The following is a 26,223-nucleotide window of genomic DNA, read 5'->3' as shown; positions in this document are numbered from 1 at the left end:
CACACATTTTGAACTGCCCAGGAAGACTCTTGTTGCCACTTTATAGATGGGAAAAGTCATTGGGACTTCTGTTGTTCAGTTCAGTTGATCAGTCATGTCCGACTCTTTGTGACCCCATGAATCGCAGCACACCAGGCCTCCCTGTCCATCACCCACTCCTGGAGTTCACTCAGATTCACGTCCATCGAGTCAGTGATGCCATCCAGCCATCTCATCCTCTGTTGTCCCCTTCTTCTCCTGCCCCTGATCCCTCCCAGCATCAAAGTCTTTTCCAATGAGTCAACTCTTCGCATGAGGTGGCCAAAGTACTAGAGCTTCAGCTTTAGCATCATTCCTTCCAAAGAAATCCCAGGGCTGATCTTCAGAATGGACTGGTTGGATCTCCTTGCAGTCCAAGGGACTCTCAAGAGCCTTCTCCAACACCACAGTTCAAAAACATCAATTCTTCAGCGCTCAGCCTTCTTCACAGTCCAACTCTCACATCCATACATGACCACTGGAAAAACCATAGCCTTGGCTAGATGGACCTTTGTTGGCAAAGTAATGTCTCTGCTTTTGAATATGCTGTCTAGGTTGGTCATAACTTTTCTTCCAAGGAGTAAGCATCTTTTTTTTTTTTTTAAGCATCTTTTAATTTCAACCATCTGCAGTGATTTTGGAGCCCCCCAAAATAAAGTCTAACACTGTTTCCACTGTTTCCCTATCTATTTCCCATGAAGTGATGGGACTGGATGCCATGATCTTCGTTTTCTGAATGTTGAGCTTTAAGCCAACTTTTTCACTCTCCTCTTTCACTTTCATCAAGAGGCTTTTGAGTTCCTCTTCACTGTCTGCCATAAGGGTGGTGTCATCTGCATATCTGAGGTTATTGATATTTCTCCCGGCAATCTTGATTCCAGCTTGTGTTTCTTCCAGTCCAGCATTTCTCATGATGTACTCTGCATATAAGTCAAATAAGCAGGGTGACAATATACAGTTTTGACGTACTCCTTTCCCTATTTGGAACCAGTCTGTTGTTCCATGTCCAGTTTTAACTATTGCTTCCTGACCTGCATGCACATTTCTCAAGAGGCAGGTGAGGTGGTCTGGTATTCCCATCTCTTTCAGAATTTTCCACAGTTTGTTGTGATCCACACAGTCAAAGGCTTTGGCATAGTCAATGAAGCAGAAATAGATGTTTTTCTGGAACTCTCTTGCTTTTTCCATGATCCAGCAGATGTTGGCAATTTGATCTCTCTGGTTCCTCTGCCTTTTCTAAAACCAGCTTGAACATCAGGAAGTTCACGGTTCACATATTGCTGAAGCCTGGCTTGGAGAATTTTGAGCATTACTTTACTAGCATGTGAGATGAGTGCAATTGTGCGGTAGTTTGAGCATTCTTTGGCATTTCCTTTGTTTGGGATTGGAGTAAAAACTGACCTTTTCCAGTCCTGTGGCCACTGCTGAGTTTTCCAAATTTCCTGGCATATTGAGTGAAGCACTTTCACAGCATCATCTTTCAGGATTTGAAACAGCTCCACTGGAATGCCATCACCTCCACTAGCTTTGTTTGTAGTGATGTTTTCTAGGGCCCACTTGACTGCACATTCAGGATGTCTGGCTCTAGATGAGTGATTGCACCATCATGATTATCTGGGTCATGAAGATCTTTTTTGTACAGTTCTTCTGTGTATTCTTGCCACTTCTTCTTAATATCTTCTGCTTCTGTTAGGTCCATACCATTTCTGTCCTCTATCGAGCCCATCTTTGCATGAAATGTTCCCTTCGTATCTCTAATTTTCTTGAAGAGATCTCTAGTCTTTCCCATTCTGTTCTTAGGTTGGGTGAAAATTGCTTGGTTTTGGTTGTTAAAACATGGATTTCAACTGTGTTGTATGTTTAGATTCAAACGTGAAGACAGATGAATTTGAATATGTATTAGTTGCAGCATGTCATTGTTTAGGTACATAAACAACAGTGACACTATACAGATATATAAGCTTTGTGGAAACTGTCATTTAAATTGCTCAGCTGACATCAAACTCCAGTACTAGCTGCATGATTTACAGTGAAGAATTTACCTATTTTTTTTTTCCATTCAGTGCTTTATGCCTTGTAAAAGCATCCAGTAAAAGCCATCAGACTTCACATTTGTGCCATCAGTATCAGAGCTTTGACTTCAGAGAACTCTCCTCTTTGACACTCAGAGACCCTGTACCTCTGCCTCCTCTCCTGGTCCCTCCTCCCGCCTTAGCTGATTCGGCCTCAGATTCTTCCTCTAGGGCCCGTGCTCCATTAAGACATTCTTCCTCTTGTCTTCTGTAAATAGGCTCAAAGCTTCCTGTCTGCCTCCCTGTCTGCACCTATTTTGCCTGTTCACACTTGCCCCAGTTTGACCAATTCTTCAGGGCGTCCCCAATACACTCCTACCTTAGTGAGGTTGTAGGTATTCCTGTCCTCTTTTCTGCATCCTTTTCAGTTAGCTACCTTCGTGCCATCCTCCAGAACTTGGCTTAAGCCTCCGTTCTCCTGGACGGCTTTGAGTGACTGGGACTATGCCTTCCCATTAAACCCCTGCTGCCGCGGTGTCTGCATGCCTGTGAACTCCTCTTTAATCGATATCTCCTGCTGCATGATCACCTTGGCAGATGCTGGCTTGGGCTCACCCCCTTCCCCCAAAGCCTCCTATTGGAAGCCAGCTCTTTATTGGAAGGAATTGTGTCATCACAGCCTTGTGTATCCACAGTTCATGGCACAGAGCAGGTGCTCAGTAACTGTTTCAACTTGAATCTCTAAATGTATGCTTAAGCCAATCAACTTCTCTTGTGAACATCTTTCAGAAAAATGCCAGCATAATAAAGTACAGGGATACTGAACGGAGACCAAGCTATGCACATGTTGTGGTTTTCTTCTGCAGACGCGACCTCAGACAATTTCGGATACAACCTGCTGACTTTCATCATCCTCTACAACAATCTGATTCCCATCAGTCTGCTGGTGACTCTCGAGGTTGTGAAGTACACACAAGCCCTCTTCATAAACTGGGTGAGAATCACACGGGGCTGGAAACAGAGCTGCTGGGGACGTGTCATTTCCTAATATCCTGTCGGAGCCTTAGTGATGAAGCTGGGCCTCCAGAAAAAGAGGAGCGTCACTGATTTATAATTCGATCTGGGATTTCACTGCCTAGAGACTGGGCAAGGTTGTCCCTGAGCTAGTGGTGGTGGTGACTCATCAACCTAGTGTCCCAGTTTCCTGGGCCATGAAACAGGCAGGTGCGCTCAGGAGCATCAGTGGGATAATGGAGAAGAGGGCAAGCAGGTCCCTGTCTTCCAGTCCATGGGCATGAAGTGGCTGCAGCTGCTCATGCTTTATGGTGCAGAAGGAAAGCTCTCTTAGGTGTGTCTGTTTAAGTGTTCTTTATATCAAAATTCACAGTGACAGTGAACTTAGGTTCTGTTGCAAGAGTCCAAGTGGAATTTTCAAGGACCACCATGGTCGTGAAGCCCTGGACCTCAGCAGCTAGTGTTTGATGACCAGACACTTTAATGTGCATTTTTTTTCTTCATGGGCATTTTTATTTGAGCTTCACAACAACCTTTTGAATGAGGTATTAGCTAAGGTCAGAAGTACGAGTTAGTCTAGGTTAGGAAATGATCATCTGGAAGCCAAATCTTCTGGCTATAAATAAATACCATGTTTCCCCCTGTATCTCAGTGTTTTTCTACATAAACAGACCCTGTATTTTCACCACTAAATTTAAAATTAGCATTTGTTTGAGTTACCTGTTTTGAGTTTCTTCTTAATCTAAACGAGTGATGAACGGTGGATATTTGCTGAAGTCCCCCCACTCCTTTCTCCCTCTCAGGACACAGACATGTATTATCTGGGAAATGACACTCCTGCCATGGCCAGGACGTCAAACCTTAATGAAGAGCTTGGCCAGGTGAGAGCCTCTCGGGGACTTTGGGACAGTGATGTGAGCACGGGGGCAGACAAGTGTTGGAAGGACTGTGGAGAGATTGTGCAAAAATAATTCTCCATAAAGGTGGTTTTGATGTCTGAAGAGCTCTGTAGTATTTGGAGGTATTATTCAATACAAATGTTAATTGATCTTGACTTGCTTTTTGAGACATGGATAGATCTTATCACCTGGAAGATCTTATCACCTGCAACAAATTTAGTACAAAAAATATAGAGCAAGGTCACTTTGTATGCAAGATTGTTAATCAGGAGCAAATAAAGCAAAGACGATGGTTAAGAGGTTTGGGTATTGAGTTGTTGTTCAGTTGCTAAGTTGTGTCTGACTCTTTGAGACCCCATGGACTGCAGCACACCAGGCTTCCCTGTCCTTCACTATCTTCCAGAGTTTGTTCAAACTCATGTCCATTGAGTCAGTGATACTATCTAACCATCTCATCCTCTGTTGCCCTCTTCTCCTTTTGCCCTTAATCTTTCTCAGCATCAAGGTGTTTCCCAACGAGTTGGCTCATTGGATCAGGTGGCCAAAGTATTGGAGCTTCAGTTTCATCATCAGTCCTTGCAGTGAATATTCAGTGTTGATTTCCTTTAGGGTTGACTGGTTTGATTTCCTTGCTGTCCAAGGGACTTTATGTGGGGGCTAATTTGAAGGATATAAATCCATAAAATCTCTCACATGTTCCTGCTTTCGTCTCTGTAATATTTCAAGGACCCAGTTTCTTTTCCACCATCACCCCCAAACCCCTATTGCCTTTTTACTAAGTGACACTTTGCATTATGTCCTCACTGTGAGTTGAAATCACTGCAAAGTCTCGGTCTGTTGAATGCACTTTAATACAGATTATAATTTCACTTTATTTACTTATCTTATATGATTCTGCCAACAACCGCAGGAAGCGAGTGCAGTATATATCAGACTAAACCGGCCTTCTCTGAACCCTGCTCCAGTCTCCCAGCAGTTAATTTACCTCTCTTCAGTGTTTCTGCAACAGTCTCTCCAAACATAAATACAGTAAAAAAGAGTGACAGTGCTATGTGTCTGTTTCCATCCTGGGATTTTGGAGCCTGTTCAGAGGTGTGGAGACAAGCTCTTTGGTCATCTTTGTCTGCCTTTATCATTTTAGCATAATGGTTAGCATAACTTTGTTCTCAGATGCTGTTGAACTAGACCCAAATGATTGAAGGATTCAGTGTCCTCCAGCTCCCATGATGAGATAGTTCATCCTAATTGAGAACAGGAAAAGTTTGCGTGGGGAAGTAGTTCTGAGTTGGAACTGAAAAGACAAGTCAAAATCCAATAGGCAGAATAATAGAAAAATCTTAATTCCTTATTATAAAATTGTCATTTTAAAATATTTTGATATCATCTTTTAACTTTTAAAAAAGAAACAGAAAGAGATACTGCTTTTGAAAGGCTGATTCTACTGAACTTTTTATACCCCTAGTCTTACTGCAGATAAAGCTTATATATTTAAACTTGTTTATGGTTAAAGCATTCATTACTTTAATAGTGTACTGATTTCATATTTCTGTGTACTATTTGACTTCTTTAGGATCATTAATAGTCATTACTTGAAGGCACTTTAAAAATAATTCTTAGTATTTGCTTATATTGTATCAGTTAGGAAAAGTCTAGAGTATACAATTCTTGTTATTAATCTGTCTTGTATAAAAACAGTGCAGTGTGACTTCCCTAGCACAGTTCTTGGGAATTCCTGGAATCCATCTCACATCCAGCTGCAGTCATGACCCCTCTTTAGAAAGTCACTGAGAAACTGGAGTTTCGCTGGAGACAGTTCTGTTAATTACTCCCCTCTCACTAATCTATGACGTAATTTCCCAGAAAGTTAGACATGGAGTAATGTTACTTAACCTTCTAGCCAAACCCTTATGGACGTGGATGTTGAGTCCCAGAAGGCTGAGGTGACTTTTCCAACCTGCACGGTTCAGAGCCTGACCTGGGCTCCCTTCCCTTGTGGTTCTGAGTTCTTTGCCCTTACCCCATCGTAGCATCCACCCAGGAGGGCAGACCGTAACAGCACATATGCCTGTGGGCTCCTCTCTTGTGCATTCAGTTAATCATGTTTAAATGGTTTGCTTATTGACTTTCACAGGAATATCTCTTTTCACCTTTGTGTATTGAGAGCCTAGCGTGTTAAATCTGTAGAACTTTGTGCCTTAGAAAGTTACGTTAATCTGTTGCAGTGCCACACTGCCTTTATGTAACCTCACTATGATGGTGATTGTAAAGCTTAGTGTTCTGTGCTATTTCAGGACATGCTTTCTTAGTCCAACCAAGGGATGGAGTTTTAAAAACAAATATTTTGTGGTTGCCACTGTCTGAGTTTGTTGTCTTGATGTATTAGACACAAGAATGAATTCTGTGTAAATGTCATTGAGATGCCTAGTGGCGAAATTTAGTGCTTACTGATGTTAAGTGGATTCAGGGCTGTTACTGAAATCTCTTTTGTATGTTTCCACACACTTGGACTCCAGAATTGTGGTCTTAAGCTTTAAAATATATTAGTTTTACAATATATAATTATGATATATAACATATATTTAATTATAAAATATGTTTTGCTTGCCTAAGGAAATTTACCTTTGAAAACTAATACAGATTTTGAAAAATGTAGAATAAAAGACTTCACTTAGTCTGTCTTTGCATGTTATTACATTCTTGGCATATATTTTTTCTCTTTGATTTAGGTAAAATATCTATTTTCTGACAAAACAGGAACTCTTACATGCAATATCATGAACTTCAAAAAGTGTAGCATTGCTGGGGTAACCTATGGGTGAGTGTCTTTATAACTTACTGAATTTTATTTGTATTCTTCCAACAAAAGAAGTTTATTTTTAGCCACTTAGTCAAATACCTTGACTTTCTGATACTTTGAAAGGGTATTTATAAGGGATTTGGTTTCATAATTACTACTGAAGATATTTAAAACTGAATGAGTCCCAATTTAAAACAGTTAAAACATGGTTATTTCTATAAATACCAACCTATGAGAAATCTCGAGGAATATGTAACTTTATATTTCCAATCTAGTAAGTATACATTTCTACTTCATATTTTGATCTCAACACTTTCCTTTTCTAAAAGGAGCATAATGCATCTGGCTATGTTCTTATTTCTCAAAGTTTTGTGAGTCTGTATAAATTTTAGAATTGCTGTATTTCTGTGAAAAATGCCTTTGGAATTTTGATATGGATTGCATTGGGTCAGTGGATTTCTTTGGATAGTATAGACATTTCAACATTAATTCTTCCAGTCCATGAGCACAGAACGTCTTTCCATTCATTTGTGTTGCTGAATTTCTTTCAGTGATGTATTACACTTTTCAGTGTATGATCTTTCATTCCTTTGGTTGAATTTATTCCTAAGTATTTTCTTCTTTTTGATGCAAGTATAAGTGGAACTGTTTTCTTAATTTCTCCTTCTGATAGTTCTTTACTAATATATAGTAATGTAACAGATTTTTATATATTGATTTTGTATCTTGCAACTTCACTGAATTTGTTCTAACAGATTTTTGGTGGAATCTTTTAGAGTTTTTTTGTATATAATATCATATCATCTATAAACAGTGACAGTTTTGTTTCTTCCTTTTCTATTTGGATCCCTTTTACTTCTTTTTCTTGCCTAATTACTGTGGCTAGGACTTCTAATACTATGTTGAGAAAAAAATAATAAGAGTGGGCATCTTTGTTTTATTCCTGATCTTAAAGGAAAAGCTTTCAGCTTTTCACTGTTGAGTATGATATTAGCCTTGGATTTGTCATATATTATATGGACTTTATTATATTGGGGTACATTCCTTATATACCCATTTTGCTGAGAGTTTTTTTTTCATTATATGTGAATTTTGAATTTTATCAAATGCTTTTTCTGCATCTATTGAGGCAAATATATTGGGGCCTCCCTCATAGCTCAGTTTGTGAAGAATCTGCCTGCAATGCAGAAGACCCCAGTTTGATTTCTAAGTCGGGAAGATCCACTGGAGAAGGGATAGGCTACCCACTCCAGTATTCTTGGGCTTCTCTTGTGGCTCAGCTGGTAAAGAATCCACCTGCAACGTGAGAGACCTGGGTTTGATCCTTGAATTGGGAAGATCCCCTGGAGAAGGGAAAGGGTACCCACTCCAGTATTCTGGCCTGGAGAATTCCATGGACTGTACAGTCCATGGGTTCACAAAGAGTCAGACACAACTGAGTAATCTTCACTTTCACTTTCTTTCACTGAGGCAATTATATGATTTTATTCTTCATTTTGGAAATGTGGATGGTGCTATCATATTGATTTGCAGATACTAAACTGATCTTCCATCCTTAGAATAAATCCCACTTGATCACTGTGTATGACCCTTTTAATGTATTGTTGGATATGGTTTGCTAATATTTTACTGAGGATTTTTGTGTCTGTTATTCAGGGATATTGGCTTGTAATTTTCTTGTGATGTCCCTTTTCATTCGGTATCAGAGTAATGCTGACCTTGTAAAATGAGTTTGGAGGTGTTCCCTCCTCTTCTTTTTTTTTGAAAATGGTTGGTATCAATTCTTCTTTGAATGTTTGGTAGAATTCACTAGTGAAGCCTTCTGGTTCCAGACTTTTGTTGGGAGTTTTTAAATTACTGATGCAGTTTCTTTAGTAGTAATGGGTGTACTCAGATCTTCTGTGTAGGTTGTGTGTTACTAGGCCTTTATCCGTTTCTTTCAGGTTGTCAAATTCGTTACCATCTAATTGTTCATAGTTGTCTTTTGTGATCCTTTTATTTCTGTAGTGTCAGTTGTAATGTCTTCTCTTTAATTTCTGATTGAGTCCCCTGTTTCTTGGTAAGTCTAGCTAAAGTTTTCTTAACTTGATCTTTTCAAGGAAGCAACTTTTAGTTTCATTGATTTTTTTTCTATTGACCTCTGAGTCTCTATTTCATCTGTATTTGTTCTAATCCTTATTTCCTTCCAACTTTGAGATTTATTTGTTCCTTTTCTAGTTATTTTCGGTGTAAAGTTGTCTGAGATTTTTGTTTCTTGAGGTAGGCATTTATTGCTATAAAATGTCTCAGAATTGCTTTTGCTGCATTCTGCAAGTTTTAGTATTTCCATTTGTCTCTAGGTATTTTGGGATTTCATGTTTGATTTCTTCATTGATCCATTGGTTGTTCCTTCACATGCTGTTTAATCATCACATATTTGTGAATCTTCCATTTCTTGGGGGGTGATTGAGTTTCAGTTTTGTATCTTGTGATAGGAAAAGATGCTTACTAGTTCAGTCTTCTTAAATTTACCAAGGCTTGTTTAGTAGCCTAATGGATGATCTGTGCTGAGCTTGTACTTTGTGTGAATACCTGTGTTTCTGATCACAGCTCTGTAACGACTCTGTTTCTCTCTCTGGCAGTCATTTTCCAGAACTGACAAGGGAACCATCCTCAGATGATTTCTCGTAAGTATATTTTAACAGTTCTTTCTACTTTAGTGGGAAAGGCTTTGGAACAATTTTATATTAGCATTTCTCACCTGACTATTTTGAAAATAAAAGTTGCATGTTATTTCAAGAGGGAACCAGAATAAAAATGAAACATGAGTATGGTTTTGAAAGTCCAATCATGCTACAGGGCTTTTAACAAAAATACCCAGCTATCGGTCTGATACATCCTGCTCACTTCCCACTTCCCAGCATAATATCTTTAAGGCTGTAACATACATGTTGTAGCATGTATCAGAGTTCCATTCCTTTTGAAAGCTGAGTAATATTCCATATATATACACACCACATTTTGTCTATTAATTCATCTTTTGTGTGGCTGTCTGGGTCCAGCACGGTTGTGTTTCAGTTGTTCACCCTTGTGATGGTGGGGATACACTCACTGCCCAGAATCATGAGAGAGGATTGTACCATGTGTTGCCAGCCTGTGGAGAGATCAAAATTCAAAGATTGAAAGATAGTCTCTACTGAATGCTTATCAGTTTTGCACCACTGAAAAGTTATTAAGTCAAAACAATGTAAGTCAGGGACCATCCTTATTTTGTTTATAGTCAGGTGTGACATTTACTGTCTTGAGGTTTGAAATAATACACAATATTTCAAATCTTTAAAAGTTTAATATAAATTTATAGGCTTTTTATGTGTGGTTCTTTCTGAAGACAGATTCTTCCTAGGTTTGAGTTAAAGGAACTTTGGAGCTGAGTAATATCTCCTATTCTCTTCTCAGCCGGATTCCTCCTCCACCTAGTGATTCCTGCGACTTTGATGACCCCAGGCTCTTGAAGAATATCGAGGATCATCATGTAAGGGCCGTCATTCACTTCTGGGACATTAAACATCTTATGATGCACTTGCATTTATGTATGTATGTAGCATCTTGAAAGTTGCTATTTTGGAACTTGGGGAAGAGATGTGGCTTCACTTCTATGATGTTCATACTTTAGGAATATGATCGGTTTGTGAAGAACACTTTGCATAACTTAATTTGGGGCCTAATTAAGTATGCAGAGAAGTTATAAAGTAATCACATCAGGATGAGTCTGATAGTAGACTTCGCTAGCATTTGAGATTTCTGTTGTTTTGTAAGATTTCTGCAAGACTCTTTCTTCATAGTTGTGAATCTAAGAGGTCATGTAATTTGAAAAGTAATTACAGTATCTTTTGGTTAGGATCATCTAGGAAACCAGATATAATATGCAGGATTTATAGCATCCTACTTATGTGCTAGACATTTGAAGGATATTTCCTTTAGCACCTGAGTCACCTCAGAGAGATGATGGGGAGTTGCACGGAAAACGTGACTTGGCCAAAAGTTACCCAGCAAACAGATGGAGAAATGAGAGTCAGAATCTTAATCTGTTGGATTCTTAACTGTGATGTTACATTCTGAACTGTTGTAGCAAACCAGGATTTACTGCTGGTCCATATAAACGCATTTTTGTTCTAAAGGCTATTCTGAAAAATACTAACTTTTTCAGTGATCAGAGCATTTCACAACCAGTTTAACCAGTATAAATTGGACCTAATATGACTTTTCTTAAAAAAAAATCAGTTTTAAAATTAGGTAAACTCGAGCAACATTAAAACTTTATCTTTCCCAAATTTTGTGAAGAGATAGATATACCTATAATGTTCTCTGAATTTTCAGTGAGGAGGTCTGCTATACTATATTTCAGTTAGTGCCTATTTGTTGATGCTACAAGTTTCCCAGCAGTGTTCTGAGATGTGAGCATGGAAGGCACCCACGCTCCCAGGCTGGGATGCAGCCGTCCTGCTTCAGCTCCAGAGATGCTGACCAGGTGGTCCAGGCTGCACAGAGGATGCTGCTGAAGGCTGTGCTCTGTGTCAGGATCACAGACGTTGATACTGTCCTTTCCTGGATTTTGGTCTCAGAGGTAGATGGCGCTACTTGGCTAGAGGTCTTCTAAGCAGAAGAGTGGCGTCTCAGAAGAACCTTCTGTGGAGGAGTGGAGTGTTAATTAAGATGTTAAAGAAACGAGTGCCAGTGAGGACTTGCTGTCTGAGAAAGGACTCAAGCAACCTCAAAGAGTGTCAGGTTGAGAGTGATAGTGCAGATGGATGGCTGCAATGGTCTGTTCACATTGGAATGAATGGTGAAGGGTAAGGAGAAAGTACAGGGTGGCAGCAGCAAGGGATTTAAATGGTTAAACAGCAAACTGGTCCATAAGAGACTCGTTCGCTTAGAAACAGTTTAAGGGTTTAGTTCACATCAAATACATCACAAGGTACCCGGAGTAGCGGGTTGTAAGCCGCAGGAGATGGGCTGGGTGGCGAGCAGATGTGAATGGAAGGATGCCTGGAGTCCACACCGGGGCTCCTGACCTCTGTTCTGAGGGGAGCAGGAAGGAACCCCTGGATTCTAAGCAGGAGGTCCCTTGAGCCTGACCCTGAAGTAGGTCAGGGGCGTCCTGACAGCTGCTAATCTTGGCTCCGTTTGCAGCCCACCGCACCCTGCATCCAGGAGTTCCTGACCCTGCTGGCCGTGTGCCACACCGTGGTCCCCGAGAGGGATGGGGACAGCATCGTGTACCAGGCCTCCTCCCCAGGTGAGGCCCTGCGGCCGGGATGCCCGCTGCCCCCTTCCCCGATCCCTGGGTGTTTGCGGCGCTGTTGCCGGCCCTGCCCTGCCACGCGCTGCCATGTGCCTCTGGTCTCCCGCTGGCTGCAGAGTGTCCTGGGGACCAGTTCCAGGTCCACGGCTTCTCCTCTGAGGGAGGTGCTCCTTTCTGGGCCCTAGTAGGGGGAGAGCAGTGAGTGGGCACCTTCTAGGTCCCCGGTCTTTACTGCATGGAAGGCCAGGCGTCTGTCGCTGGTGTGGGTTTTTTTCATGTGAAAAATAACACTTGCTGAACAGAATGCTATCCATCCCAGAAACAAGTCAATGCCTCCTCTGTTCTTATTGACAGATGAAGCCGCTTTGGTCAAAGGGGCCCGGAAGCTGGGCTTTGTCTTCACAGCCAGAACGCCCTACTCTGTCATCATCGAGGCCGTAAGTGACAGCCCCAGGCACCGCCGGATGCTCCTGGTCACCTCCTTTCTGGAAGGCTGTCTGTTAGATGTGATAACGTCTGTTGCAATCAGGAGAGCTGGTTGTCTGTGAAACTAGGCATGTTGAGAATTGACAGGTTGTGTGATTCTGCTGGCTCAGGGTTGTGTGGTTTTATGTTGTTGGTCAGGATTGTGTTTTTGCATTTCTATCATCTTTCCCTCTCAGAGGCACTACCCATGGTCTTCCACCCGCTGATGTGGAATAATGTGCAGGAGAGAACGTGGGAAGCCTGATACTGGGTCTGTGGTTGTTGGGAATAATCCCCTATCCAGCCCCTGCCCCAACCCCATCCTCGGGGCGGGTCCGTGTCTGTCTCTCTGAAGCCCTCGGTCTCTGACTCTAGTCTCTGGGGCTGGCAGAGCACGGAGTTGGCACTGACATTTTTTTTTTTTTGATATGGGTTTTTTTTTCCCCCCTTGAAATCAAGGCATTTGAATTTTTTCTGAGTTTCCCTCTCAAGGAACCAGAGGGAGAAATTTGGGGATAAGAAAAGGTTTAAATCAGGAATGAGGTCAGATAGGGACCTTGGGGTGGCAGTAGGGACACAGATGGGTGGGACGGGTGTTTTCTGTAATGAGCTGAGAGGGGCCACGCTCACTGTCGTGGTGGGTGAGGGACCTCTAACGATCCCCACCCTCCATTTGGGGAGGACTTGTGGCTTTTTACAGCTCTTGGCTTTCTGCGTCCTCGGATCTCATGGATGTGTGTGAAGTCCATGCCCATCTGGTGTAATAAGTCCATGTTGTTCCCGACCTGGCGGCAGTCCATTCTTTTACTTACATGCAAAACTTATATCATATTCCGAGTTGTTTTCAGAATTCCCCTGAATTTGGGGTGTGGACACTTGGTAGCAAAACCTAATGGGACTGCCACAGCGCTGCGTCTGTTTCGTGTGACTTTCACCTAGCCACATACCTTGCTGCACAGGCTACAGTCCACGGGGTCGCAAAGAGTTGGACACAACTGAGTGACTAACGCTGCAGAAAACCCATGTGCTGCATAACAGGGTGCAGTCCCAGCCAGCCCTGTGGGAATGTAGTGGGGTGTAGTGTGTGTATATACTTCTACGAAGTGCGAAAACTTCTGAATTCATGAGCCTAACTGGCCCCAGGTTTGGGATAGACCTGTGTAGCTCTTGTCCTTTGTGTGTCTTGGAAATGACTCTGTCGCTAGCTAGTGGGATGGTCACTCCTGGTGGAGGAAATGAGAAGCTTCCACCAGAAGGGGGCGCTGTGACCCTACCAGACTAACTGCGGGGAACCGTAAAGGTTGGAAGGCGTCTGACTGGGAATAGATGGAGAGAGTGAGAGAGCATGGAGGAGGGGAGGCGTGGGGAGCAGGTGTGAGTAGAGAGGTTTGAGTGGGGAGTCGGTTGTTTTGAGATGTTAATGCTTTGCACTTCAGGTAAGAGAGGTAAGAGCTTTTTATTTTTTCCTCCTCTAGATGGGACAGGAACAGACATTTGGAATCCTGAATGTCCTGGAATTCTCCAGGTATGTTTCCCTTTTCTTAAACTCTATATATACTGATCAGAAAGAAGAATCAGAGTGAGAGGGCGGGTCCTGATGGAAGATGTGCAAGGAGGCCTGTTCTGGCGGGGGTGCTGGGGAGGAGCCATGGAAGGACCTCAGTGCTAAATCACGAGATTCTCAGAATCCATCATCTCTTTCCACTCCAGTCAAAAGAAGGCAGGATGAGATGCTTTTGAGTGAAGTGGGTTCATATTCAATCCTCCCCTTTGTTACCTGGCATGTGACTGGATATTTTTGAGCTGTGCAATAAGAGTACATGGACAGAGTATCATCAGAAGAAAATTAGATGCCCAGAGGAGGCACTCAAGGTCCCTATTTCTGTCTCTCCTGCCATCAAGAGCTGTGCTAGTGAGCTCAGAGGTTAAAGCGTTTGCCTGCAATGCAGGAGACCTGAGTTCGATCCCTGGGTTGGGAAGATCCCCTGGAGAAGGAAATGGCAACCCGCTCCAGTATTCTTGCCTGGAGAATCCCATGGACAGAGGAGCCTGGTGGGCTACAGTCCACGGGGTCACAAAGAGTTGGACACGACTGAGCAACTTCACTTCACTATGTCCCCTGTATGTAAATAAGACAGTAGGAGGCACACAAATTTCAACTTGGAGGAGGAAGTTAGGGAAAATGGGGATTGGGGCAGCCAGACCACCTTTTGGGCTGCTTACTGTTTAATCACAGGATGTGATCCTGTAAAACAGCAATGAGAGTTTTTTCCCTTGGTGTCTGTACTCTTACAGCGACAGAAAGAGAATGTCTGTGATAGTGCGAACTCCTTCAGGACAGCTTCGACTCTACTGTAAAGGGGCTGTAAGTACTGGCTGATGTCTGCACGGTGGGGGACCCCTGCTTCTCCCTTAACTGCCATTCTCTGCACCCCTCATGGTCACCCAGGTTGAAAGGCTCCTGAAGCTCACTGAGAGGTAAAAGTGGGCTGACCGTGACGGGGGTTCAAGCCAGCGTGGCCAGGACAGTCAGTGGTTGGTTTCAGAAACAGTAGCTGGCTGTGTCCTCCAGAATCCTTGGTGTGTGAATTCTGATGGCCGTTTTCTACCTTTGCATTGTGACTGGGAGAGATGCAATCATTTGTGTTGACCTGTGATCTTTCAGGATTTCCCGGGTGGTAAAGAAGCCCCCTGCCAGTGCAGGAGACGTAAGAGATGTGGGTTCAGACCCTGGGTCAGGAAGTTTCCCTGGAGGAGGGCATGGCAACCCACTCCAGCATTCTTGTCTGGAGAATCCCATGGACAGAGGAGCCTGGGAGGTAACAGCCGAGGGGCTCGCACAGAGTCAGACACGACTGAAGCGACTTAATCTTTTAAGGATTCTGGTGTGTATTTTTTCTTTCGTAGTTGTTCTCAGTATTTGTGGTTTTTATTCACCACAGAGGCTGTGTGGCAGGCTTGAGGCAGTGTCCATCTGTGGTCCATCATCACCTCTGGTCCCCTCTGGTTACTTCCTACGTCAAGGCTTTTTGTCCTCTCTGCCTCCTGGTCATTGAATCTAAATGTTTAGGGAAAGATGCTGTTGTTTATGAGCCTGACTCACAAAACTACATTCTGTAAAACTGTGGTCTTATGTATCGAAGGAAAGCTTTATTAAGGTCAGCTCTTGAGACTAGGATCAACGATACATTGGGAATCTTACTGATCTTTACCAATTGTGGGAAGAGGTACTTGAGCACACTGTCACCAGAGTTTTTAAAAGTGGGCAATGTGTGTGAATTCTAAAGGCATCCTGTGTGAATTCATTAAGGTCCAGATTATGCTAGGGTTGACTCTTTGTGACCCCATGGACTGCAGTGCACCAGGCTTCCCTGTCCTTCACCATCTCCCAGAGTCTTCTCAAACTCAAGTGAGTTTGTCGGTGATCACTTGAGTCAGTGGTGCCATCCAACCATCTTATCCTCTGTGTTCCCTTCTCCTCTTGCCCTCAGTCTTTCCTGGCATCAGGATCTTTTCCAATGAGTTGGCTCTTTGCATCGGATGCCCAAAGTATTATAGGATTTAATTTTTTTCCAACTTGCCTCCCCCCAAACCAAACTAGATCTAAAAAATTTGGGGGGGAGCCTAAAACGTTGCTGTTTGTAACATAGTTGCTGCATGATCTGTGGCCTGCAATTCTCCAGCCCTACTTTTGTAGGTTATGTGAATAATCCCTGGGTGATGAACTGTCTATACCATGTGTTCTCAGCTGAATTGGATTCTGTGCCAGGCAGGTTGTGCCCACCCCCAGGTGGGAGTCCGGCAGCGCTAGGAAGAGACTGCACACTTGAACAGTATAGGGTGTGTGTTTATGCTTCCCACTTCTGCAAAGGATATTATAAACTCCACTGGGAGCTTCGCAAATCTGAGTGAATGTGGGCCCCTTTGTGTTCCTGATTATTTATCCTCCTGACACCCGGGGTCCTCCCCAGTTTGTGGACCCACAGCCAATTTGCTTTCCACAGCTCATGACTGCATCCAGCCCAGAGCTGTCCTTCCCCTTCCCCGCTCAGGCGTGCACTGGATTGAAACCAGGAAGTCAGAGCTGGGCTTGTGGCGCTGAAGGGTCAGCTGGCCTAATGGTTTGCCAATTACAGCGTTTCCCTGTTTTATAGGATAACGTGATATTTGAGAGGCTTTCAAAAGATTCAAAATACATGGAGGAGACTCTCTGCCACCTGGAGTACTTTGCCACGGAAGGTGAGTGGAGTTTGGAAATGTTATTTCTGCCGGCAGAGCCGTGCTTTCAGGGAGCACTCCAGTGAGCCTTCACGTTCACGTGTCATCTCTGGGGAGCACTTGGCTTGCTTCACAGGCGAGTGGTGGTCTCGTGCCAACCCCGTCCCCACCCTGGTGTTCTGTGCCACTGGCAGTGACAAGAGTTGAAGCCCCAGACCAGCTGTGCTCTGTGACCTACACAGGAACCCCCCAGCTCTTAACCCAGGGGACGCAGGTGAGGCAGGTTCACACCTGATGCTGCACAGAATCATCTTCTAGTCCCTTTCTGGAAAACTCCCCTTGTTGTTGTTTTCCTTATGACACTGGCTTGCCCTTGACTTCTGGCGAGAATAACCCACTGAACCCACAGAGAACAGGAAAGGAGTTCTCTGCAGGGCTTTAGAGAGATTGATGTCAGGCTCCCTGCACATGGGTGCAGTGAGAGCCGGGCCCCTGCGTGAGTGCTGGCCACTGCTTCCTCAGCTCCCTGGGCTCCTGTGGGCATGTGTACCCATGTCTGTGCACACACATGCACACACGGGCATGTAGGGGCACACACACGCACATGTGGGAACACAGTCCCACTGAAGGGGACACACACACACGGGGACATAGGGGACACACATGGGAACACACATGCACACCTGGGAACACACTCCCACTGAGGGACACACGCACACACGGAGACATGGGGGAACACACGTGCACACCTGGGAACACACTCCCACTGAGGGACACACGCACACACGGGGACATGGGGGAACACACGTGCACACCTGGGAACACACTCCCACACAGGGACACACACACATGGAGACATGCACACCTGGGAACACACTCCCACACAGGGACACATGCACACAGGGACATGGGGGAACACATGTGCACACCTGGGAACACACACATGGAGACATGGGGGAACACACGTGCACACCTGGGAACACACTCCCACTGAGGGACACACGCACACACGGGGACATGGGGAAACACACCTGGGAACACACTCCCACACAGGGACACACACACATGGAGACATGGGGAAAGACACGTGCACACCTGGGAACACACTCCCACACAGGGAACACACTCCCACACAGGGAACACACTCCCACACAGGGACACACACACGGAGACATGGGGGAACACACGTGCACACCTGGGAACACACTCCCACTGAGGGACACACGCACACACGGGGACATGGGGAAACACACCTGGGAACACACTCCCACACAGGGACACATGCACACGCACACACACAGCCTGGCTGATTGAAGCCCGTGTCTTTTGCGCGGTGGTGTGCTGGGCCTTTGTTGCTGTCTGACAGGTGCTCCTGCCCTCCAGCCCTGGCTCCTCCTGGGTGTGGGTCATGCCCAGGTCTTGCCCTGCTCTGCTGCTGGGGGCTCACTCTTATGGCTTCTTCTCTACTGTCAGCATCTATAGAAGAGCTGGTTTATATTAAAATAGAATTGCTTTTAAATTCCCCTTTTGAGCGTGTGAACGTGGAGTCAGAGTGACCCTACAAAGCTGATGGTCTGTATCACTTTTGCACACGCTGGTGGGGTCACGCGGTGTTTACCGGAGGTAAGTCCCCTGCTGGCTCATCACCAGCAGCCTCACCGAGAGACCCTGGGGCTGTCTTGCAGGCTTGCGGACTCTGTGTGTGGCTTACGCCGACCTCACTGAGCGGGATTATGAGGAGTGGCTCAAAGTCTACCAGGAAGCCAGCACCATCCTGAAGGACCGCACTCAGCGGCTGGAGGAGTGCTATGAGATCATCGAGAAGGTAACTGCACGTGGCGGGGTTGTTATTGCCCAGTGACACCCAGCAGGCAGACAGTCTGTGAGCAGGGCTCCTTTTGCTCTGCCTGCACAGTGATGCTGTCTTATGAATATCTTAACTCACCATTAGCTTTTTTTTTTTTGTTTTTCTCACTAGGAAATTACAATTTATTGAACAAAAAAATTGGCAGCCTGATAACTTACTTTATGACATATTACCCTTATGTAACAGTTACCTGGTTATTTGAAACTTTTCATAAAACGAGTTCATTAAATCAATGAGGTACATCAGTGAAGAAAGATACACTTTGGAAAAACACAAAACCAAGTAAAAAGTCATCATTAGTTTTTAATCATTTCTCTGCTTTAAGAAACCATCAGTTTTTATGGGGTACTGGAAAGGTCTAGCCACCCTCTGCCAAGCATTTGTGTCTTAAGTATCAGGGCAAAAACAGCATCGATGATGTTCTGGGCTGGCCTGAGATGAGGCTTAATGAGATTAGTTGATCCTATTGAGTTTCCTGGGCCGATAGAGTGCCTAGGCTGGTTGGACATTTCACGTACCGTTGTCACACTTACTATCCCAACACGGTTTGAGCTCTGCCTTTGCTGCTCCACATTGCTGGTGTGGATTTTGTTGTTATTTCAGTTTCTCCCAAGATGTGAATTTGCTTTCTACAGGCTGATCCCCTGAAATCTGGAAGCCGGATTTCAGCCTTTTGTTTCATGTCAGCAACTGTTGGTTTGTCTGTTTTCCAGTTTCAGTAGCTTCAAAGTCATTGCGTGCTAGCTTTTCTCACTCCTTTTGCTTTTTGCCCCCTTGTTTGTCATTTTAATGAAATTTGGGTGCAGATGGAGCTGAATTCACGTGTCCATTTACCCTGATTCTCTGAAGATTCCAGTATTTACTTTGTGAATCATAAAGCAATGAAATAGATGAAGTACCCATGTGGCCCCATGCTAGCGGCGGGCACTCAGGACATCGTTGGCTTGCTGGTCACTGAATCATTTCTTCTCAGGTGTTAGCTGGACCACTGTCCCTTGCTTGTCAGTGAAGTGAGAGGGAGGGCTCAGTCCTGTTAGTGTCCCCAGGGTGACTTGCCCAAGTGCTCTGCTGCCGGACGGTCTCCATCTCATGATACCTGGGTACCCAGAAGTAGATGATGAGTGCTGGCCTGTGTGTGTGTGTGGGGAGCACGGGCTCTAGCCTTGTGGATGGTTTGGAAATGCCACACGTGTCTGTCATTAATTATCTGCAAACAAAGTTTTGATGCAGAGGAAGTAAGGTAATTACTTCAGAACTTTTGACCGCCTTTCCTTTGTGAGGTGTGTTGCCACTCATGCCGCTCACGTGTTTCCACATCTTTAACTGAAGCTGTTTTTCAATCCAGAATCTACTGCTACTTGGAGCCACCGCCATAGAAGATCGACTTCAGGCAGGTGTGCCAGAAACCATAGCAACTCTGCTGAAGGCTGAGATTAAAATATGGGTGTTGACAGGCGACAAACAAGAAACTGCTATTAATATAGGTAATTCATTAAAAAAATTTCCCGATGCTGATTCTTGTCTTGTGTTTTTAAAGTCTTGTAGAAGTGTCCATGGGCTCCTCAGACACACTGACAGATGGTGTTTTATAGAATTCTTCATTCACAAGGTCGAGAAAAGTTTACTGAAACCAAATGAACATGCTCTTTATGAGCATTATCTGCCTGTTATAAACATTAAAACTATGATACCTTCCTGAAAAGTAATTGGACACACTAATAGGACTTCCCTAGTGGTTCAGCAGCAAAATATCCACCTGCAATGTAGGAGACACAGGAGAGGCTGGTTTGATCCCTGCGTTGGGAAGATCTCCTGGAGTAGGAAATGGCAACCCACTCTAGTATCCTTGCCTGGAAAACCCCATGGACAGAGGAGCCTGGTAGGCTACAGTCCATGGATTAAAGAGTCAGACAGGACTGAGTGACTGAGTATGCATTCATAAAACCTAGAGAATTCAAGAGTTGATGAGAGCTTGATTTTCTTATTACTTTTTTCATAAAAATTTAGTCTAAGAGACTAAGCATATTTTCATTAAGTTTAAATGTGTGTTACTATTTTATATAGTTATAGCCCTTTTGATGATTTTTGCCAATTGATATGTTTTTCTAAGAGTCTTGTATCTTTCCCTTCCCTGTATGAGTTGATGACCTCTTTGGTTTCTAAGTATTGCAGAAATGAAAATTGAAGAAAGGGAATTTAAGTCCAAATGACTTGATGAGTGTTGCTGAAGATGACTTTATTTCTTGTTTATGGTGAGTAGTATTCCACTCAGAGAAGGAAATGGCAACCCACTCCAGTGTTCTTGCCTGGAGAATCCCAGGGACGGGGGAGCCTGGTGGGCTGCCATCTCTGGGGTCACACAGAGTCAGACATGACTGAAGTGACTTAGCAGCAGCAGCAGCAGTATTCCACTGTGTATATGCCACTGAATTTGGCCTTGGAATGCGGAATGAAGCAGGGCAAAGACTAATAGAGTTTTGCCAAGAAAATGCACTGGTCATAGCAAACACCCTCTTCCAAAAACACAAGAGAAGACTCTACACGTGGACATCACCTGATGGTCAACACCAAAATCAGACTGATTATATTCTTTGCAGCCAAAGGTGGAGAAGCTCTATACAGTCAGCAAAAACAAGACTGGGAGGTGACTGTGGCTCAGATCATGAACTCCTTATTACCAAATTCAGACTCAAATTGAAGAAAGTAGGGAAAACCGCTAGACCATTCAGGTATGACCTAAATCAAATCCCTTATGATTATATAGTGGAAGTGAGAAATAGATTTAAGGGCCTAGATCTGATACATAGAGTGCCTGATGAACTGTGGACTGAGGTTCGTGACATTGTACAGGAGACAGGGATCAAGACCATTCTGGAAAAGAAATGCAAAAAAGCAAAATGGCTGTCTGGGGAGGGCTTGCAAATAGCTGTGAAAAGAAGAGAGGCAAAAAGCAAAGGAGAAAAGGAAAGATATAAGCATCTGAATGCAGAGTTCCAGAGAATAGCAAGAAGAGATAAGAAAGCCTTCTTCAGTGATCAGTGCAAAGAAATAGAGGAAAATAATAGAATGGGAAAGACTAGAGATACCAAGGGAACATTTCATGCAAAGATGAACTCGATAAAGGACAGAAATGGTATGGACCTAACAGAAGCAGAAGGTATTAAGAAGAGGTGGCAAGAATACACAGAAGAACTGTACAAAAAAGATCTTCATGACCCAGATAATCATGATGGTGTGATCACTAATCTAGAGCCAGACATCCTGGATGTGCAGTCAAGTGGGCCTTGGAAAGCATCGCTACGAACAAAGCTAGTGGAGGTGATGGCATTCCAGTGGAGCTGTTTCAAATCCTGAAAGATGATGCTGTGAAAGTGCTTCACTCAAAATGCCAGCAAATTTGGACAACTCAGCAGTGGCCATAGGACTGGAAAAGGGCAGTTTTCATTCCAATCCCAAACAAAGGAAATGCCAAAGAATGCTCAAACTACTGCACAATTGCACTCATCTCACATGCCAGTAAAGTAATGCTCAAAATTCTCCAAGCCAGGCTTCAGCAATACGTGAACCGTGAACTTCCTGATGTTCAAGCTGGTTTTAGAAAAGGCAGAGGAACCAGAGATCAAATTGCCAACATTCGCTGGATCATGGAAAAAGCAAGAGAGTTCCAGAAAAACATCTATTTCTGCTTTATTGACTATGCCAAAGCCTTTGACTGTGTGGATCACAAGAAACTGTGGAAAATTCTGAAAGAGATGGGAATACCAGACCACCTGACCTGCCTCTTGAGAAATCTGTATGCAGGTCAGGAAGCAACAGTTAGAACTGGACATGGAACAACAGACTGGTTCCAAATCGGGAAAGGAGTACGTCAAGGCTGTATATTGTCACCCTGCTTTTTGACTTATATGCAGAGAACATCATGAGAAACGCTGGGCTGAAAGAAGCACAAGCTGGAATCAAGATTGCTGGGAGAAATATCAGTAACCTCAGATATGCAGATGACACCACCCTTATGGCAGAAAGTGAAGAGGAACTCAAAAGCCTCTTGATGAAAGTGAAAGAGGAGAGTGAAAAAGTTGGCTTAAAGCTCAACATTCAGAAAACGAAGATCATGGCATCCGGTCTCATCACTTCATGGGAAATAGATGGGGAAACAGTGGAAACAGTGTCATACTTTTATTTTGGGGGGCCCCAAAATCACTGCAGATGGTGATTGCAGCCATGAAATTAAAACACGCTTACTCCTTGGAAGAAAAGTTATGACCAACCTAGATAGCATATTCAAAAGCAGAGACATTACTTTGCTGACTAAGGTCCGTCTAGTCGAGGCTCTGATTTTTCCAGTGGTCATGTATGGATGTGAGAGTTGGACTGTGAAGAAGGCTGAGCACCGAAGAATTGATGCTTTTGAACTGTGGTGTTGGAGAAGACTCTTAAGAGTCCCTTGGACTGCAAGGAGATCCAACCAGTCCATTCTGAAGGAGATCAGCCCTGGGATTTCTTTGGAAGGAATGATGCTAAAGCTGAAACTCCAGTACTTTGGCCACCTCATGCGAAGAGTTGACTCATTGGAAAAGACTCTGATACTGGGAGGGATTGAGGGCAGGAGGAGAAGGGGACAACCGAGGATGAGATGGCTGGATGGCATCTCGGACTCGATAGACGTGAGTCTGAGTGAACTCCGGGAGTTGGTGATGGACAGGGAGGCCTGGCGTGCTGCGATTCATGGGGTTGCAAAGAGTCGGACACGACTGAGCGACTTATCTGAACTGAACTGAACTGAAGGGCGTCAGTTGAGCCTGCAGAGGATGCAATGTAGATGTCTAGACTTGATGTTGGACTTGTCCACATTAGACCACAGGCAACGGGTGTGAGCAGCCTGAGGTCATGCTCCAGATAGAGGACAATTGTCAGCCTCTGTTCTAGTCCCATGTTCTTCAAACCTTCTGTGATATGAGCTGTTATCCATCTGTCTCCCACTATATGGACTGGATATTTTGTACATTTGAGTTTGTCCTATGTGTATGTTAGGGTACCCAGAAGGTACTTGGGAAGCAGATCAAGTGTCTAGCAGTTCTCCTTCTAGCTGGAGTAAGGAGAAGAGTCCTGAGAGCCAATTTTGCTGTGCTGGGGGGTTTCTCTACTCTGTCTTCGGTCTTTACATGTCAGCAGTCTTAGAGCCTTGGGAGCTGGAGACATCAGAGTCTACAAGGTCTCACTCTACTTAATGACCGAGCTAGTTAGTGCTGGGTCTCGGGCCCATGAATCCTGGTGCAGGATGCATTTTAAACAGATTCACACAGCTTTCACGAACACCGTTCTCCAAAATTTGACTTAGAAAACCCTAGAGAAGGTACTTTATTTCATGCATTCTAAGACACACATTGTTTTCATATTTTACTGCTTCCAAAGTTGGAATGTCTTATGGCTGTTGACTCTTATGGTTTTTAACTGGCAACATTTCCCTTTAGAGGTGACATTTGGTGTTTGGTGCTATTGGCTGTCTGTAGTATTTGCTCTATCTCTCGTCATTTATCTACCACCTGTCCACCCATCTGTCTGAGTTTGAAAATTTATTTGAAGCATTCCTTTTAGTTTATACCTTGAAAATAAATACATGTAGTCAAATTAAATTCCAGGATATTTGTCTCGTATGAGCTTATGAATATTAGGTAGACACAGTCATCCCACGTGTGACTTTGAGGTCCTTTGGAACTGGCACAATGCCAGGACTCTGCAGTGCCGTGCTTGAAACACACTAATAAGCTGTGTTTCCGGGAACTGGCAATTCTCTTTTTTAGTCTAAAAATTTAGCATCAGCTATTCTAAAGTGAAATTTCAGCTGTAGCCTTGGTGAATCATGTAGTTGTCATTTCCTATTATGGCTGGATGGAGCATCCATTACGTAGTAAGAAAGTAGATGTGAGGTTTTCAGAGTCTATAATGTTCTTTTAATGAAGGTAGCATAAGTGAGAACAAACTCCAAATGCATATTCCATTTTAAAATCATCATGCTGGGAACAGCTTTCATTGTGAACCATGCGAGCTTGAATTCAGACATCTCCCCACCCCTGACATTTTGGTGTCATTTCATACCTTGAAACCACTTCTGTAGTCTTTTGCAAGTCTAATTTCTGAAAGCCATGAACGTGGACTTGCCCAGTGGCAGGAAGATGAGTCTGGTTTTCGGGCGGTGCTGGGGGCCCTCAGCCCTGGGCCCAATGACGCTCGCAGGAGGGTCAGGTGCGTGGTTTCTTGATGACCTGCAGCTCCGTAGTTGCCAGCTGCTCCTCTGTAGACTGGGGAGTTCAGATTCCCATCTCAGGGCCTGAGTGAATCATGAGACCAACTCAGGAATGAGATAGATGAGAAAGTACCAGTCATGCAGTGTAGATGCTGAGCGTGGCTGGCGTTCATAGTGGTCACTCAGTGAATGTGCGCATGGTGGTTGGCGTATGATGGCCAAATCCTTTCTGTAAGTCTTACATCCCCTTTGAGATCGACATTATCCCCTTTCAAAGATGGAACTGAGGCACGGAGATACCAGGTCACCTAGCCTGGGCCACACCTAGCCTGAGAGTCTGAGCGTGTGAGCCTGACATGTGGCAGTCACTTCCCAGAAGGACAGATGTGCATCAGAAAGACCAAGGGAGTGCTCGCTTCAGCAGCACATATGCTAAGACAGGAACAATACAGAGGAGATGAGCATGGCTCCTGTGCAAGGATGACATGCAAATTCATGACGCGTTCCATGGTTTTTATATATGGCATCTGGAAAAAATGGTACTGCAGAATTTATTTACAGGGCAACAGTGGAGAAACAGGCGTAGGAAATAGACTTATGGACATGGGGAGAGGGGAGGACAGGGTGAGATGTGTGGAAAGAGTAACATGGAAACTTACCATATGTAAAATAGACAGCCAGCGGGCATTTGCTGTATGGCTCAGGAAACTCAAACAGGGTTTCTGTACCAACCTAGAGGGGTGGGATGATGGGGAGGGAGTTTCAAAAGAGAGGGGATATATGTATACCTATGGCTGATTCATGTTGAGGTTTGATAGAAAACAGCAAAATTCTGTAAAGCAATTATCCTTCAATAAAAAAAAATTAATTAAAAAAAAGAAAGACCAAGGGAGGCTCTGTGGGTGAGATGGATTTAAAACTTGAACCTCAAGAATTTGTTTCAGACAGAGAATGAGCATAGAACAGGTCAACGATGGCAGGGTTTGCAGGGGACGTGGTGAGGTATGGTTGAAGCCTTTCTGAGAGGCATCTGAGGATCTGGCAAGAAGGGTGTCTGGGTGTGGTTCTGTGGACAAGCCTTCAACATTCTGGTTCTCTGATGGGGAAGGATTCTTGAGCCTTGACCCAGTCTGGAGGAGATTGAGTTCCATCTGTTATCATCCGTTTTTGACGTCTGGAGCTATGTTCCATACGCTCACACTTGAACACTGAGTGACCAGATTCTACCTGATATCATTTAGAACCAACAGCACACTTGTTGAGGATTTGGAGCCAAGGCGAATCCCACTGTAGGGTAGTTTGGTGGATCCTAGGTATATGGTTAGTAGGAATCAGTCATTCCTAATCCTTCCAGAGGGCTTCCCAGGTGGCACAGTGGTAAAGAACCCACCTGCCAGTGCAGGAGATG

The 26,223-nt window shown here is 44.1% G+C and overlaps 1 protein-coding gene and 1 non-coding gene across 3 annotated transcripts in view; both read left to right on the top strand.

Annotated features, from left to right (window-relative positions):
* Positions 1-26,223, top strand: part of LOC138446887 (phospholipid-transporting ATPase IB) — a 480,129-nt gene that overhangs the window by 118,471 nt on the left and 335,435 nt on the right. For both annotated transcript variants that reach the window (XM_069602276.1, XM_069602277.1), the window contains exons 12-23: positions 2,897-3,024; positions 3,848-3,925; positions 6,670-6,758; positions 9,362-9,406; positions 10,176-10,251; positions 11,910-12,015; positions 12,376-12,458; positions 13,962-14,011; positions 14,782-14,851; positions 16,641-16,725; positions 18,390-18,529; positions 19,917-20,055. In XM_069602276.1, the coding sequence (XP_069458377.1) occupies positions 2,897-3,024; positions 3,848-3,925; positions 6,670-6,758; positions 9,362-9,406; positions 10,176-10,251; positions 11,910-12,015; positions 12,376-12,458; positions 13,962-14,011; positions 14,782-14,851; positions 16,641-16,725; positions 18,390-18,529; positions 19,917-20,055 (1,089 nt within the window). The remainder of the gene's footprint in view (positions 1-2,896; positions 3,025-3,847; positions 3,926-6,669; positions 6,759-9,361; positions 9,407-10,175; positions 10,252-11,909; positions 12,016-12,375; positions 12,459-13,961; positions 14,012-14,781; positions 14,852-16,640; positions 16,726-18,389; positions 18,530-19,916; positions 20,056-26,223) is intronic.
* On the top strand, positions 25,224-25,330 carry LOC138447011 (U6 spliceosomal RNA). The gene has a single exon (XR_011259648.1). It is a non-coding gene; the product is annotated as a U6 spliceosomal RNA (small nuclear RNA).

Source organism: Ovis canadensis, chromosome 10, assembly GCF_042477335.2.
Source record: "Ovis canadensis isolate MfBH-ARS-UI-01 breed Bighorn chromosome 10, ARS-UI_OviCan_v2, whole genome shotgun sequence".
NCBI lineage: Eukaryota > Metazoa > Chordata > Mammalia > Artiodactyla > Bovidae > Ovis > Ovis canadensis.
The sequence above is the reverse complement of the archived record's forward strand: the minus strand, read 5'-3'. Positions and strand labels throughout refer to the sequence as shown.